The following is an 18,360-nucleotide window of genomic DNA, read 5'->3' on the forward strand; positions in this document are numbered from 1 at the left end:
AATAATTCAACCTACTTCAGCTGGGTCTTAGCCGCAGGAACTGTCAAAAATGATAGATGGTGCAAAACCTTATCCGAGACTGACCTATTATCCTAGGCAGCATTTCCAGTGCAGGCCTGTGTGACAGATGATAAGCATGCTTGTTTTCTGTAAATGGCCATCAGGGGACAGCCAATTGAGCTGGGTGGTCAGATTACCATAGTAACTCTCTTGTCTTACCCTCTCTGTTATCCCTGGACATTACCTCCATTTCCTCCTAAACCTCTGACCCCTGGCACTCCTTCTTGCCTTGCTCTGCAGCTCATACCTGGCCTCGGGCCCATGAGTCTCACCCTAGAGTCTTTTCCAAGTCCCGAAAGGCCCTCAGTGGGTTGGATTCGGTCTGGTTTGGTTAAAAGGAACTTTCCTCATTGTGCTGTGGGCTCCTTGAATAAGGGAGGAATCAACCTCCTTCTTCTCTATCCTCAGTGCTTTGTATAGTATCTGGTGCAAAGTGAGCTTAACCATGTTTGTTGAATAAATAAGAGATATTTTGAGTTTTGAATTTTTCAGATGGTCTAACTCAGAAATCTTCAGCTAAAAACATGAAATAAAAATGCGAAGTTTTTAATTTTTTTGTAAACTACATTGGATAAATCCAGTATGAACATCCTGGATATCTCATTCTAATCTGGAATTGTAATAAGATATAGACAACCGAAAAAATCTTTAAGAGTAAGGGTTCTGTAGAGGCGCCTGGGTGGCTCAGTCAGTTAAGCGTCCACCTTCAGCTCAGGTCATGATCTCCTGATTCATGAGTTTGAGCCCTGCGTCAGGCTCTGTACTGTCAGCTCAGAGTCTGGAGCCAACTTCAGATCCTGTGTCTCCCTCTCTCTCTCTCTCTCTCCCCGCCCCTCCTCAACTCGTGCTCTGTCCCTTTCTCTCTCTCAAAAATAAACATTAAAAAAAAAAATTTTTTTTTAAAGTATGGGTTCTGTGTAAGGGAGATTTTTTTAAGAGACACTGATAGCCAATATTTTGTAAAACAATTTTAAAAGTTGTTGCCCTAGGGTCAGCCTAGGTAGGAGCTGTGTAGAGTGGTGGACAGAGCAGAGACTTCAAAGCTGGAACGGCCTGGTTTGAAAGCCACCTACATCACCCTCCAGCTATGTCGCCACAAGCGAGTCACATTATTACCATAATTCTGTAAGCCTCAGCTTCCTCATCTCTCGAGCAGGAATCATAAGTCTTTGTTGTCAGTATTAAAAATACTACCTGTAAAGAGTAAGCAGAGTCTGGGGCACCTGGGTGGCTCAGTCGGTGAAGCGCCGACTTTGGCTCAGGTCATAATCTCACAGTTGGTGAGTCTGAGCCCTGCTTCAGACTCTGTGCTGACAGCTCAGAGCCTGGAGCCTGGAGCCGGCTTCAGATTTTGTGTCTTCCTCTCTCTCTGCTCCTTCCCCACTCCCACACACTGTCTCTCTCTCTCTCTCTCTCTCTCTCTCTCTCTCTCTCTCTCTCTCAAGTATCAATGAACATTAAAAAAAAAAAAAAAAGGACTAAGCAGAGTTTCTGACACAGCAGTGGCAGCTAGGGATGATGGGTGGTATAACTCAAGGCTTTGGAAAAGAAATCAGCAGGCCCCTGGAATCCTCCTGGAAACACCTCCAGAACTGGAGATGAGAGCTCTGGCCCCTCTATGTCATTCCCCTCTTCTTCCCCCACCATTTCATAGTTTCTGTGATCCAGAGCCCTCACCCCACTGGCCCATGCTCACCTCACCCTCTCCCGTCTTGCGTGGCCCTCATTACTACAGGTACCGTGTGTCAAGCAACTGCTAATTAAGTGCTTTGCAATTACCCAATTCATCTGATCCCCCAAATAATGTTTATGATGCTCAGATGCTGTTGTTACCCCCATTTCACAAATGACAAAAGCAGTGAGATCATTAACTTGACCAGCCAAAAACGCAATTAGGACATATCAGAGCCAAGATTTTATACCAGGCCAGTCTGATTACAAAGTGGGTACTGATTCCACTACGTTATACTGTCATTGTGACTTCCCAGGAAGGAAAAACAGAATTCACGTGATGAAATAATTTCATATAAACTCTAAGTGCTGAAACTTCTCATCTTGGGAAGCTAGCAAAGACAATGAAAAGAACTTGGGTAATTTTCTGACAGCAAAGAATCATAGCCTAATATGCATGTATTTGACAATCTTTGTGTTTCCTTGACAAAAACATAACCTAGAGACTAGACTTGGCCCAGGACCTTGTCAGGTGGGTCTCAGAGTTTTGCCTGAGTGTACTGGTAACTTCATTCCACTTTTAGCAACATTCATGCTTTCTTTTGGTCTTATTTTGCTATCCTGCTGTAATTTAATACTCTGCTCAATGTCGTGACTTGTTTGTAGATGTTACCCCTCCACAAACAGCTGGTTACATGGAAATCACTGACCTTCGATCAAAGAAACTCCGATACATCCCTATTCCCAGGTAATCCACTTTCACCTTTGTCCTCCGTTTGTATGTCAGATAGAAAGTGAGCCAAGTCTTCCCAAGTGCTCTGAATAAATGTGTGCTTTTGCTTCCTTAAATAGCAAGCTCTTGTTTCCCCCCAGTTGCACTTGGCTTATGTCTTGCTGCTGTTCTGCATGGTTTACTGCTATTTTTATTTTCATTTGGGAAAAATGTCATATAGGTATAAGTCTAACAAACTTCAAGGCTTCATTTCTCTTTTTTGATCTGTCCTAATGATAAGTTTTTCTGTAACTGAAATAGCATTTTCAGTATTGCAGAAATCTTTGGGCTTCTTAAATGTGTTTAAGTTTTTATTTAATTCCAGTTAGTTAACATACAGTGTAATATTAGCTTCGGGTATAGAATATACTGATTCAACAATTCCACATATCACCCGGTGCTCATCACAAATGCACTCCTTAATCCCCATCACCTATTTAACCCATCCCCCCACCTACCCCCCACCTCTGGTAACCATCAATTTCTTCTCTACAGTTAAGAGTCTGTTTCTTGGTTCATCGCTCTCTGTCTTATTTTTTTCCCTTTGCTTGCTTGTTTTGTTTCTTAAATTGCACATGTGAGTGAAATCATATGGTATTTGTCTTTCTCTGACTGTCTTATTTTGCTTAGCATAATACTCTCTAGCTCCATCCACCGTATCTATTAACTTTACATATTAGTTTTTGGAGGCAAATGTGTTCAAAATGTCAAAGGAATTTAAATAGCATTTGTTTAATATTGTTTTTAAATGTGCTACTGTGCATCTGCGGTTGTGAAGGCTATGTAGTAGCTAAAGGCTTCCAGAGATTTAGAATGAAACTCATGATCATTCACTGCTCTTATTATTGTCCAATGACGGAAGCAAAGTATTCAAACCAGTTGGATGGAGGATACAGAAGGGAAACAACGTGTTTGGTGTCTACCCTTGAGGAGCACAGGTGTCCTCTCCAATAGCCCATCCCTTTCTGGATGTATCCATGCCTGATCTCTCTCTCTCAGCCTAACTGAGCCCCTGCTCTGGTCCACCTGGCCTAGATTCTTCCTTACATTGCCCCCCTGGGGCCAACTCCTCCTTCTTCTAATTTTTTACTCTGCTTTGGCCTAGATTGACATCACATCCCCTACTAACATATACTTCCTGACAGGCAACTGAGACCTCACAACACAGGGGTGAAAGCCTCAGCTGAGATGCCAAGCAGAGGACCCTGGAGAGCCATCCAACAGGAGAGAAAGGCCAGCCACACCAAGGCTGTCAGTCATCCACGGCACCCACAGGCCACCTTTGCACCCATTCCTCTAACCCCTAGAAGTAAATAGCTGAGCATGACAGTACACAGTAACTCAGAAGCACAGCTTTATTTCTTAGGACCCTTAATCAAGGTCAATAAATATGAAGAATAAAAGCATTACTCAAAAAAATAGGTTTACTTGTTCCAACATATAGAAGTATGGCTTCTTAGAGCATCTCACCTTGTCAATTTCATGGAAAATGGCTTTTGGTCATTTGGGGAAATTCCTTACTCCATATGAATTATATGCTTATTAAAATATACTATTAGTTCAAGCAACAGAAGCAAAGAACAACTTTTTGTTTTTTACATTTCTAAAGCATTAATAATCTTTTCCAATATTTCTCTTAATTTCTCCCTCATTGGCCCTAGGCTTTATTTTGTTGTTTTTCCGTTTTAACTTTCTATGTGGACCATGTTCTACCTGCCATAGGAACAACATCTGGAAGAGCAGCTGTGTATATAGCCAGTGCCAACTGGTCACTGTAATGCATTCATTTAGAGCTGTACTGTTCACCGGAAATAAAATGCAATGTCATTTTATGTTCCTTCCTTAGCCATATTCAAAGAGGAAAAAGAAATTGGTGGAATTAACTTTAACTAAACATTTTATTAACCCAATGTATTTAAAATGTCATCATTTTGACACATATTCAATATAAAAGTTTTAATGAGGTATTTTACATTCCTTTTTTCTTCTAAGTCTTTGAAATCAGTATTTATTTTACACTTTGGGAACATCTCAGTTTGGACTTGCCATGTTTCAAGTGCCACGTGATTTAGAGTCTGTTCATTATCAGTATATCCTGAATTTCTCTTGAGATTAGCTATTGCCATTTTTGGCATATATGCAGTCCAAGAGAACAACCCATCTGGATTTCAGTTTTCCTGCTAGTTGCTTAAATTTAGCATTCTGCTAGATAGCTGGAATTTTCCATCTGATGGCTAACTTCAGATAACAGAAAATACAGTGACATTGCATGTAACTACAGAACCAAAATGAGTACATCACTTTTGCCCCCAGTAAAATTTGAGTATTTTTCCTCAAATTTTTGTATTATTTCCATCTGTAAAATGATACTGCCTAGCTCTCATGTGTGGGTGTATGTAAATCTGGGCTTCCCTCTACTATGATTCTATGTGTTCCTTAAAGACCTTGCTATTATGTATAAAAGGGAATATGCATTTAAAACAAGGTGAAGAAGGGGTGCCTGGGTGGCTCCGTCAGTTGGGCATCTGACTCTGGATTTCGGCTCAGGTCATGATCTCACAGTTCATGAGTTTGAGCCCTGCGTCAGTCTCCACAAACGGCACAGAGCCTGCTTGGGATTCTCTCTCTCCCTCTCTCTGCCCCTCCCCTGCTCATGTTCTCTCTCTCTCAAAATAAATAAATAAAACTTAAAAATAAAAAACAAGGTGAAGAAGAGATTCTAGAGCAAATTGCAGTAAATGTGATTTTTTCACCCTTTTTTGACATATTTTGACATATTTCAAGTTTCATACTATGAAGAGTTAAACATTTAGCCAGTAGATACAGTACTCAACAGTCATACATCTTGAGTGCTCTTGGAAGAATTACAAACATTATTGTTTCACGTAGATAAATTTCATTATTCTTGAATAGCCCTTTACTTCACCATGTGTACCTATTAATTTTTTTCCTAAGGCAAATATTTCTGGCAGAACGTGAGATAAATCCTGTATTATGTCAAATGTTGCCTTCTTTGAGTCCTTCTATTATTGTAAAGTAGCTCTGAAACGCTGAAGCAGTAGTTACCATCTTCTTCATATAAACATATTTTAAAGCTTCTGTGTCCCAGAGTAGCTGGCTGTGTCACCTGTGTTTAGTATCTACTAAGGCAGACTGGAAAAAAAAAAAAAAGGTCAGGTAGTCTTGGTTTATTCTTTAGGAGGTTACAAGATTTGACCCAACACATAGTGGTTTTGTGGTTTCCCGAATCTACATTGATAGTTTATTATGTTTTTATTATCTGATGAGACTCCGCCTTTAGACCATTTATTTTACATAGAAAATATCAGATGTATTTAGAGAGCCAATGCTGGTAATTCAAATTTCTAATCTGTTTCTTTTGTATAGTGAAGGCTATACCTAGAAAAAGGAAGTGTGCAGTTGACTCATAGAAGCAAAACTGCATTCCTAGAAATGAATATGTAGCAAAGAAAATATGTATATGTATGAAATCTATATGACAAGTATATAAATTCCTTGTTATAAATTCTTGTAACTTCCTAAGTCAGAAAATGCAAAATATTAAATATAAATGCAGGTAAAGCCCATAGAAAAGATATCAGCTTTAGCACTTAGACTGAAACTTAGACCCCTGAGGAGTGAGTCTAACATTGCAGGTGCATGAGATATGAGTTGGTTTAGAGTTCTTTTCTTTCTGACAGTGAATGCCAATACAATCGGGGGTCCACAAACACAGAAAAATGTCAGTAACCAATAGATACCTGTGTATTTCTTTTCTTACAGATGGATCTCTTGGTATCTTTTAATATGTTTACTATTAGAATTCTTTATAGCAAGTTTAATGAACCACAATTAGGTAAACTAGCTTCGTTATTACCAACTGATTGACTACTGTAATTTTCTTTTCAGATCAGAATCTCTCTCACCATATACCACATGGCTGTCTACTATTTCGGACACAGATGCATTGCTAGCTGAGTGGGGCAAAGGTGCTGTTATTACTGTCGATATGGGAGGTCACATCAGGCTTTGGGAAACTGGACTTGAACGTCTGCAGCGATCACTCATTGAATGGAGAAACATGATTGGACAAGACAGTGACAGACATATGCAGGTACCACTCTAACCCACTTTCCCTCTTAAAGGTGCATATTTATGTATAAGGTTAGTTCCAAATGGAAGTAAACCTCTGGCCTCAAAACTTAAATATAGTTACTTAAATACCTAATTTCTCATAATAGAAAAAGACGTGTCTTTTTCTAGATAGTGGGAAAGTTAAAAGGTGCCCTTTTTGCGGTCAGTGCTTAAATATACAAGTTCCTCACATCACAACATGAGAATACAAGACAATTGCTTCTGTTTGACCCCAAGCATTAATCAGCTTCTAGCATCACCTTTGCATTTGTTCTTTTACTACCATCATCTTGGGCATCTCTGCATGCTACCAAGGAGGCAGAAATACTGATATAAAACGCAGCACATTACCATAAGGTCAAAACCTTTAGACTAGAGAAGATATGTATATTATGCATCTAGCAAAGATGTGTTTTTACCAACTTCCTTATCTCCAGATAATGCAAACTTAGCAGTAGATAGACCCAGCCCTGCCCTGAAAAGAAATATGGAAATAAGTCACCAAAGTGAGAGGAAACTCCAGAAATGACTCAGTCACCACCTACTCTGGTTGGTCTGGAACCAATGAAGAAAGCTGTGTACCCATAAATACTAAAGCATATAATAAAAGGATTTATTTGTAATTGATTGATTTTAATCTTCAGAAGAAAACTTCTCTGTTTATGCTTCATTCTTATCCAGCAAGATAGTAAAGAAAGGCGGGTTCCTGCCAGCTGTGTTGCTCTGCAGAGAGCCAATTCACAAGATAAATTTCTACAAACTACTCCATTGATACTTGATTAATAATTACTATTTTGTGTGGTTATTTTTCTGATTTCCCTTAAAGGAGAATAATTGTGAATGAATAATACATATTTCTCTTAGATTCTTAAAACCTTATAGGAAGGAACATTCTGAAAATTCGACACCAATGTAGGCAAGCAACTTCAACTTCTTTTGAAAGGGTATGAATAGGGGCGCCTGGGTGGCGCAGTCGGTTAAGCGTCTGACTTCAGCCAGGTCACGATCTCGCGGTCCGTGAGTTCGAGCCCCGCGTCAGGCTCTGGGCTGATGGCTCAGAGCCTGGAGCCTGTTTCCGATTCTGTGTCTCCCTCTCTCTCTGCCCCTCCCCCGTTCATGCTCTGTCTCTCTCTGTCCCAAAAATAAATAAAAAACATTGAAAAAAAAAATTTTTTTTTTAAAAAGAAAGGGTATGAATATATTAATTTAATTAAGCTAAAACAAATGTATTGCTCTAACATAAACATGCCATTAAGTGCAATGAATCTATCATAGCAACAGACTGAATGTTGGTCACTATCCATAACAATAATTAGAAAATTAATTAACTATGGTTCTGATTCTCTTATTATCCTGAACATTAGTTTCTTCTCCCTTTGAATTAAGCTCCTCTTTTCATTACAGAGATTGGTAAATACTATTGTATTTGAATTTCTTGTATTTTATTTCAATTTCTCATGTGTCATAGAGATGAAAGGTCATATTTTTCCTATGGTCAAGAGTGTGGCCTAAATTAAGTGTCTTCCACAACAGAACTTTAAAAAAGAATTTTACACATGATTTTCATAACTGGTCTTGACTGCTACAAAAATTAACCCCTATTTGTGGTTTAGCCATACACTCTTCTTTCCCAGCGACTTCCCCGACTCTGTTGTTCATCTTTCTATTCCCAGCATAATGACTGATACACAACAGGCAATTAATATATTTGTGTATGCTCATACTCATATATCCTAATTACACTGGCCTTTGAAGCTATTTGACAAAAAATGGAACTGTTCTTTTAAACTGTCACAAGTTATTCATTCATTTTTGTGTAACTGAATAAATATTTATTGGATGAATATATATAGTTATTAAGTTAGAAATGAACAGAAATATATTATCTAACATCTCAAAAATAATCAAAAGGTTTGGCTGCAGTATGCAGAGCAACATCTGATCCTTCCCAGACCTAACATTTTCCAGAAAATGCATAACTTTATGTCTCCCGTTCAAAGTTCAGCTATAACAGAAATAAGACTTATTCAGAAAGAAAGTTACACAATTCACAAGTGGATGTTAGTTTCATTTGGAAAATTAGAATAGTTGTTATCCAACCTTCTCCTAACATCTCTGATGTTCCTTGATCCATTTTGGTCGATATTGAAATATATATTTATCTACATACTCAAACTGAGAAACAAATTGTAAGCATATGTCTTTATGTCTAAAGAGACAGGATTAATTGCCCAGATGGTCTGACGTTGTTTTATTTTTTGGTCGGATCTGTCCTCTTCTCCCTGCTTGGTCAATAATGAGACAGCACAGGGATGCCTGGGTGGCTCGGTCGATTTGAGTGTCCCACTTGGGCTCAGGTCATTATCTTACAGTTCGAGTGTTCGAGCCTCGCGTGGGGCTGACAGCTTGGAGTCTGGAGCCTGCTTCGGATTCTGTGTCTCCCTCTCTTTCTCTGCCCCTTCCCCGCTCATGCTCATCTCTCAAAAGTAGATAAACTTTAAAAAAAAATTTTTTTAACAATGAGAGTATATTTAACTGCTCGTATGTAGACCAGTTCTTGTTATTATTTACAAGTAGTGTACACAACCAGACCTAAATGGGAATCACTGTGGAGCAGTAGTAATAACAAGCAAAATATGTCTTTTACAGTTTCCCGTACGGTGCAATCCCTCAAGCTCTTCCTCATTTATGGGCCTTTTATTCAGCATATGTCTCCTCCTGGTTCAGGAGCTTGAAAAATGCCTTTCTAGAAATATTGAGAAAAGAGAATATGTTCTTAGTACCATACTTCTCGCTGGCTAAGTTCCAGTCCTCTCCCTGTTCCTGGCAGAGTAACCCGATCTCCATCTAGTGGCAAAATGGACTTACTTTACATCGTAGAAATTAAAAGGCCTGCTTTGCATTCACTAGTTTAAGGAGGTTTACACACACCTGTATTGTTTGGTTTCCTGTTGGTCACGAGATGCTCCTTTAGGTCAACAGTGAAGGCTGGGCAAATACCCCACCACTTACTGACCCACTTTCTTCCTTGAGTCTTTTGAATGATAGCAAAAGAACTGTTTATATTTAGATTAACTATGTCAGTTACATGCTTTACCACTTTCCTTTATATCTTGCTTCATTTCAGCCTTCTAGAGTTATCAATTCTGAAGCCATTGTTGCTTTGAATTTTAGTTTTTGCTTAATGAATTCATTGATAGTTCTCCTTCATGAGTAGTTTGCAAGAGAGTGTTTATTGAGCTCTTCATATAAAATGTGTTCATTAATTTTACATGCTTTGATAGGAAGTGTGTTTTTCTTACAGCAAACAACTATAACAAATTCAAAGTATCACTGTAGCTGTGGTTCTAAAAGCCCATGATTAAGAATTCATATTTATTACTTTTAGACTTCATATTTTCAGAAGCATGTGTTAATTATAAGCCATAATTTTTCTGACCATGCTTCATAGTGTTCTCTCTAAAGCATATTTTTCATATTTTTATTTAGTTACACTTGGATTCATCCCAAGAAGGCTGTTAAAGCTACACCACAGGTTTCTTCAGAAATCAAACCATCTCCTTTAAAAAGCTCCTGGTGACTATTCTTGTGGGAACACAAAAGCTAAAAGGTTATAGCTTTCAAGTGTTATTGTCTGATTACAATAAACTAATTAGAAAGTAAATCCTCTGTGTGTTACTGGTAGAATCTCTTTGAGGCCTTTGAATAGTACTTCCTTATCTGTATACTTTTAAAATGGATAGGATCTTCGAAACACAGTGTGGGACTACAACTTACTCATTCTTACAGTGAAGATAGTGCCTGGTACACAATAGATACACAGTAGAGGCATCAGAAAACATACTTAGAAAAGATAACTAATTTATATTAAGCACCACTAAGACTTTCCCCCTTTTAAAGAAGATATTCTAGGAATATGAGTAAAGGTAGTTGTACTTTGGTAAACAAGACTGGCCTTTTCTTTAACTACAAGCCCAACAGTAAGGATTTTTTTAAGATATCAGTAAGATGGTAAGTCCTTCTTCTAGTTTTGGAAACCACTAGATCATTTCATTGGAGCTGTATTAGTACCTTTAGGTTTTCACTATGCAGACTATGTTTTCTCCACATACTCTGAGAAGGTTTACAATTTTTTGTTCTTTTTTTAAAGAAATTTTTTTAATGTTTTTTTTTTTATTTTTGAGAGAGAGAGAGAACAAGTGAAGGAGGGATAGAGAGAGAGGGAGACAGAATCTGAAGCAGGCTCCAGGCTCTGAGCTGTCAGCACAGAGCCTGATGCGGGGCTCGAACCCATGAACTGCGAGATCATGACTTGAACTGAAGTTGGACACTCAACCGAGTGAGCCACCCTGGAATACAGAAGAATTCTTTCTTCTTTTTAAGGGTAGCTTATGGTTTACTCTTGCACCACGTTCTTCACTTTGGCCAGTAACTGAAAATACTTAGCAGTCTGATTCAGTGGGTCATTATCATTATCGTACATATAACAATGTATATTTCATAGGATTGTTATATGTACATGTATCTTTGGAGATTTTCCTTGGCCCAAAAAGGCAATGCTTCTTTTTTTTTAATTTTCATAAAAACATTCAGCAAGATGGTCTAGCCATTTGCCTATGCGGTAGCATTTGAGCAATGCCTCTAATGATTTTCCCATGTTTATTCCTGCTAGAGAAATTCCCAGCCATGGAAATCCATTTTGAATCTAGATCTTGAATAAGGTTTTCAGACTTGAATAAGGTACACTGGGAGTGTACTACCCGGTGGTGTGCTGATAGACCAGCCCTCTGGTGAGGTAAAGGTGGGGCACTTTATAATGTTTGCCAATTTCCCTGGTGTAACTACTCCCTCCGTGGCCGATTTCACGCTTCCAAAGATTAATAATCAACTTGCTCGATTTCTGAGTATTTAGCAGCCATCAAAGAAAGGAAAGAAGTACTAGGAACACAGACAAGGTGGTGCCATCTTATCTCTGGTAAGTGCTGAAGCCCATAGTTGTGCCAGTTACAGACTGGCGATGCTCTTTTTGAACCACGAATACAGTTTGAGCAAAGAATTGGAAAGAAGTCTGCAGTCAACTAGGATGACACTCATGAGTTCACAAGTACAAGCCTCCTTTCTTATAAACATCATTTCAGAAGGAAATTACCAGATTTTTACAGTCCTCCAGAAGCCGTGCTTCCATTAGATCACAACTTTGTCAGTGATTGCTAAATATAACTAAAATTAAATGAGCAACCACCTCCCTCAGACAAGCAGATCAACAAGCTTATGACTTTCAGGGAGGCCATGAGTTTTCATTAACCTTTTGTGCATATCCAACAAAAATAACAATCCTACAAATTATAATAATTGGGGCTACTATAGAGTCTTAAACTAATATTAAAAACAGAAATAGCACCTAGCTTTCTCATTATAGAAAAAACCTAACCTTAGGAAATTGCTTTTCAAATCATCACTGACAGAAGCATTTCAACTCCTTTCTCTCATGACAGGCCTTAAGATCATTCTTTTATATGGTACTATATCTTCAGTGCGTGTTATTTAACAATATATCAGCCAGTAAAGAAGTAATCTTAGGAATATTTAAAGTATAAGGAAAACAAATTAATTCTGTAATATATCAGTTATAAATTGAGATGTCAAATGCAATGAATATGTTGACAATTAATGGCTCTAGAATTTTTATGATTCTGAGCCTATTATGTATATAGTTACATGTAATCAACACATCACATTGGCTACAGAAATAAAATCCTCCTGTTATATTTATAAATAAAATTGTAATTTTATTCATAAGCAGGTATAGCCTATTGGCTATGCTTTCCAGTTATAATATAAAGATAATACCATTGTACCTTACAAAGTTGTCGTAAGACTGAAATGCATCAGTACCTGGCACAGAGTAAGTAAACAAATAACAATTAGAAACTTAGGATTTAGAATTTGGGCCATAGAATTCTTTAATGCTTATATGGAAACGCAAAGCCAAATTAGAAGGAAGCAGTGTCACCCAGTCACCTAATATTAAATCATGACCCAATGAGTTACGTAATTCATCATCTATCTTTGTGTTATAAGGTGTGAGGTTTGTTTATAATCCTATTTAGGAAAAGTTTTGTCAGGCCCAAAAAAGGAATTTTGGTCTGTGCCTAAACCTGTCAACTTGAGGAAAAGCAGGAAATGAATGATAGGACAATTGTCAGCAGAGGATTATAGTGTTTAGCTTTATTCAAAAGACAAATTAGAACAGGACCAGAAAACACACAGCAAATATATACATCATCTTTAGTCCTTAGTTCTGAGAACAGTGAAAAGAGCAAGTCAAATTTGGAGTTGTCTCTCTTAATTTTTCCATACGCAGTACTCTTTGGTCTCTCCTTATAACATTCCAAAAATGTCTCTCTTTTTATTTTCTATTTCCTCACAAGGTCAGGCCACAGTTACCATTCTCTAACCTCTCTGAATAATCCCACCCATTCTTTCATTTATTTAATTAACATTTGCTTAGTACCCAGAATTGCTAGGATAAAGAAATAAATAAGATACAGGTGCAGACCCAGGGAACTTACAGTCAAGTAGAGCTATAATGAAATAAGTTGTAGTGCAATATGGCAGATAAACTGATAGGAGCATGATCAAAGGATCAGAAAACAGCCTAACCCCAGTTTTTCAGGAAGGGGGAAGGAACTCTTGATAAATCAAACGCATGTGATTAGTTTTGTCTCTTGCCCAAATCCCAGTAAAAGAGCAATAAAGGATCAAAAAACAGTCCCAACCCACCGGGCAAAAAGAACTACAGACGCAGCAGCGCTTTGGAGGATAGAAAATAAATAGGTGGGTGATAACGGAGTTATCAGCTGGAGAGAGCTGAAACCTATTCTTCCAGAGGGGGAAGCCAATAAGATGCAAGCTGCCGTACTCTGCAGAAGCCCACAAAGCATTAGGGCTTGAAGGCACCATGTACCTCTGAAGGTTGGAGTGCAGGGTGGCACCAAAAATTGGGAGATGAATTAAAATTCTGTATAGAGACCATTTAGATAGCCAGATTCTCTCCTCTGTTTTGCACCTGGGGCCACTGGCTCTTCTCTAGGCTTACCAAAGACAGGAGCTGTAATGGAGATTTGTACAATTGAGGACACGAATGAGACCATGTAGACAATGAGAAGATAAAGTGAAAGTCTACTTTTCTTATATAGATTCCATGAAGCTGACTTCCACATTTATACCCTTTGAACAGAAGAGTAGAAAAATCCTTTCTAGGGGCGCCTGGGTGGCGCAGTCGGTTAAGCGTCCGACTTCAGCCAGGTCACGATCTCGCGGTCCGTGAGTTCGAGCCCCGCGTCGGGCTCTGGGCTGATGGCTCAGAGCCTGGAGCCTGTTTCCGACTCTGTGTCTCCCTCTCTCTCTGCCCCTCCCCCGTTCATGCTCTGTCTCTCTCTGTCCCAAAAACAAATAAACGTTGAAAAAAAAAAAAAAGAAATTTAAAAAAAGAAAAATCCTTTCTAGAAACTGACATATCCAAAAGAAAACCTTTCTGATCTAATATTTGGAAGTTTTTCCTTAGTAATCTTACAAGAAGACCCACTTATTGTTGAGACCAGCCTTTATGCAAAAACTTCAGTCCACTTTTTAATGCCTTCTTCTTAAATATTAATGGATAGCCTCTTATACAAAAAAAAAAATGGAAATGAAATGAACAAAGAAAATAGAGGTGATGCAGAAAGAAGAAAAACATGTCACAAAGTGACAATTGACATTCTCAGACAGGCAAGAGAAAATATGATGATCATAAAACAAAAATGTGATGCTTTTTTAACATAGGAACCTTCAAAGAACAAGAAAGATGTCTTGGAAATTTAGTACCGAGTAATGTATAGAAGTGTTGAATCACTATATTGTATACCTGAAACTAACATAACACTGGATATTAACTGTACTGCAATTAAATAAACAACAAACCAAGCAGACATGGTATATGGAGAAATAAAAAGTGTTAGCAAAAATAAATTCAATAGGAGGCGTTGGACATTCACTGGCTAGTGCTTCACTTAACCAAGTCAACTTTCAGAACTGCATTCGTTATATGTGTTGTCTCATATCTCTATAACTCATTTTAAGGTTTAAAAGTTAAGGGGCACCTGGGTGGCTCAGTTGATTAAGTGTCCTACTTCAGCTCAGGTCACGATCTCTCAGTCTGTTGAGTTCAAACCCTTCATTGGGCTCTGAGTCCAGAGCCTGGAGCCTGCTTTAGCTTCTGTGTCTCCCTCTCTCTTTGCCCCTCCTCCACTCACACTCTGTCTCTTTCTTTCTCAAAAATAAACAAACATTAAAAATTTTTTTTTATTTAAAAGTTAAAAGACACAAGGCCTGATTGGGGGTTAAAATGATTTTCTAGGGGCACCTGGGTGGCCCAGTCAGTTAAGCATCCCACTTCGGCTCAGGTCATTATCTGACCATTGGTAAATTCGAGACCCGCATCAGGCTCTGTGCTGACAGCTCAGAGCCCGGAGCCTGCTTCAGATTCTGTGTCTCCCCCCCTTCTCTCTCTGCCCCTTCCCCACTCATTCACTGTCTCTCTCAAAAATAAACATTAAAAAAAATTGCAATAAATAAAATGATTTTCTAGAACTAGTTTCATTTGAACCTCTGTAGGACTTGCTGATAGGAAGATAGGGGTAAGAAAATGGATCTTCTCCCATGGACTTCTGCTCACTTTCCAGGCAGAGCACAGCCCATGTATTTCCCCCTTGACCTATATAGCCAAACAACAGAGCTGTTGATACTCTCTGCTTCCATCAGAAAACTGCTAAAAGCGTTGGATCCCATGGAGAAAAGTGCACTGTATCTGGAACAGGAGTGTGAAACCTTCAAGCTGTAGGGCAGAGCAGACAACCGGCTGGGACCAAAAAGCCAGAGGAACTAGACTAGTTGGTCTGTCCTAGAGGAAGCAGGCATTTTATTCACTTAGAAGTTGCTTTTCTTTTCCAAATCGCTGTGTTCTCATGATTTTATTTAACCAGTCAAGTATCAATCTTATTTCAACCATGTTTGTATACCCACAAAAAAGATCACTGCATCTTTTCGATTAATTGATTTATCAGTAATTGTCTGCATATAAATACAGTGAAAACCTTTAAGTATATTCTCAATAGGTACTAGGGAGTCACCTCCCAGCAACAAATTTCAAGCAACATTTGACACCTACAGATACAAATATAATTACATATTTGTCACCATAAATACTTTTTTTGGTGAGGAAGAAGTTTTCCTGTCATGTCATTATATCTATAATCTAATGGCTGTATTAGTTGAATCTCAGTTCCTTAAAAGCTCTGTTGGTTCCCCCACCTGCATCCGGTATTTCTAGTTGATTTTCATATAACAGCAGTGTATATACTCTAGACCTGGCTTCAGGAAAATAGCAAACCATAATTTCCTAGGGAGATGGTGGTGATCCAAGCTGTAGAATTTCTTTGTGGGATAGGCAGGTGGTCATCTATTGAATTACAGCAATTCTGGACAAACAATAGATATTTGAGTCCCTTGGGAACTCAAATATCTATTCCCATTTGAGAACCACCATCCAGAATGTTCTTGTGGAGCACTTGCTCTGTACCCACCAATGAAGGACCTGTGGGGAGGTGGTGGAATACTAAAACATAAAGCATGGTTTCTACCCTCAGAGAGTTTATTCTATGGGATTGGGGAGTTGAGGATGATAGTCATGAAACAGCGGCATGTAGTACAAAACAATGTGTATTTCAATGGTAAATTGGGGAGTTTTGACCCTGTGCTATAGTAGTTCAGAAGGGAAGTATATATGTATGATGAAAGTTGTAAGTGAAGGAAATGGGGCTTGGGTTGAACTTTTATTTTTGTCTTTAGATAGTTCAAAAAGAGAGGTCAGAGAATTCTAGACATTCTGAAAATCATACCACAGGCAGAGATATAAATGAGCACTGTGTGTTTCCTTAATAAGAGGATGATTTGTGCCATAGGCATGGATCACAACAAATCCAAGAGTGACCTGGTGCAGATACCAGAGGAACAGTAAGCAAACATCACAGCCAGTGTGATGCACACACAAAGCCCAGGGGGCAAATCCAGGTTGAATACCAACTATCCCAAGGAGACAGTGGAGGTGATACCAGAGCAGGGGTGGGTATTAAGAGCTGGGTCTGGGACCACCAGACACACACCCGCTGGGGGGTCTCAGAAGACAGGGTGCGATTTAGTTTCAGCACAGTCTTGCTGGCACAGGACACTTTTAAAAGCAGTTGAAAGGATTTTGTTCTGTTTAGGCATATCTATAGCATATTATAAGACAAACAACTAAAAGCAAAGGGTATCTTCTGGGGAGTGGTGTAAGAAGGAGTCACCCAAATAGGAGAAATTAGGATGTGTGAAGATCCAATGAGGCTTTTAGGTTTCTTACTCCTAGGATTTGCGGAAGGTCCTTGAGTAGGAAAAATATAATAGTGGCGGCTAGATCAGAAAGAGGGACTTGGTAGTGGTGTGCAGTCTGGGAAAGAACCCCGAGTGAACTAGGGCAACTGTGAGGGCGGGTATGGTTTGGCGGGGAAAAGCTGAATATGGGTCATGGAGGCAGACATTATGGACATTTCTAGTTTGGATACCTGGCAAAATGGCAGATCATTGTAGGAACAAGGAAGGTTGGAGAGGAGATAGGATTCAGGCATTTTGTATATGCTGAGTCTCAGGTAATGGTGAGATACTTCATTAACAGTGTGCAGTTAGTAATTGGAAATAGATCATTGGACCCAAGATCAAAGCTAGTGAGAGTTACAATGATCTTTAGCATGGAGCTTTTAGCTGAAACCATGAAAACAGTTAGATGCTAAGGAGAATAGAGAGAAAATGAGCAGAACAACTGAGCTTTGTTTTTAGAAAAACTTACAGTTGTTTTTGAAAGCATATTCTCAGAACCTTCTTTAATAAGGAATCCATGTTCAAGCTGTTGGAAGACACTGTAACTTACTAGCCTCTTAGAGATGAAATTACAACTAGTGAATATCTGGCTTTGAGAAGTCCCAGTAAAGAAACCTCTTTAATTTATTTAACTGAGTAGTCCCCAAATGTATTCAGAGTCTTTTTAATACTTCAACAAGTTGCCAGTCTTTATATTCCTGGTTTTCTTTGCTTCAGTTCACTGTGCACGCTGTGTAGTAGATCTCTTAGGACAAGACCTTCATGCTAATTCTAAACCTGACTCAGGATACAAGCATGTTGCATGACATTTATGACTTCAGAGAATAAATCTGGAATGCTAGGGTTGACTGTTAGAAGAAGAATGTATCCCTATACCTTTGAAGAGAGGACCTAGGCCTTAGGCTCAGCTCAAACCAAGGGCTCAATGTATGTCATGTGACCTAGTCTCTCTCCTCTTGGCTCTGCTTTTTTCCGGCTTCATTGTTACAAAGCCTTTCTCCATTTAGTAGCAGCAATAGCCCTGATAGCGCTAGGTAATACATGGTTCTCACAGCTGGCATTCTCAGTAAAAGGGGCACGTCTCTCCGAGTAATTTCAACACAGTCTTTAGGGGTATTACAATAGGCCCATGAGGTCACGTGCCCATCCTGAACCAATCACTGTGACCAAAAGGACAGAATACTCTTAATTGGTCAGACTTTGGTCATGCATGCCTTCACTCCTAGAGTTTGGGATGAGCGAGGGCTGTATCAATCCCATCCTAACTACAA

At 38.9% G+C, this 18,360-nt stretch overlaps 1 protein-coding gene across 1 annotated transcript in view; it reads left to right on the plus strand.

Annotated features, from left to right (window-relative positions):
* The window catches only part of VWA8 (von Willebrand factor A domain containing 8), a 366,373-nt gene that overhangs the window by 263,177 nt on the left and 84,836 nt on the right, over window positions 1-18,360 (plus strand). The window contains exons 36-37 of the mRNA XM_043579664.1: window positions 2,398-2,479; window positions 6,413-6,617. Coding sequence (XP_043435599.1) covers window positions 2,398-2,479; window positions 6,413-6,617 — 287 coding nt within the window. The remainder of the gene's footprint in view (window positions 1-2,397; window positions 2,480-6,412; window positions 6,618-18,360) is intronic.

Source organism: Prionailurus bengalensis, chromosome A1 (genome assembly GCF_016509475.1).
Source record: "Prionailurus bengalensis isolate Pbe53 chromosome A1, Fcat_Pben_1.1_paternal_pri, whole genome shotgun sequence".
Classification (NCBI taxonomy): Eukaryota; Metazoa; Chordata; class Mammalia; order Carnivora; family Felidae; genus Prionailurus; species Prionailurus bengalensis.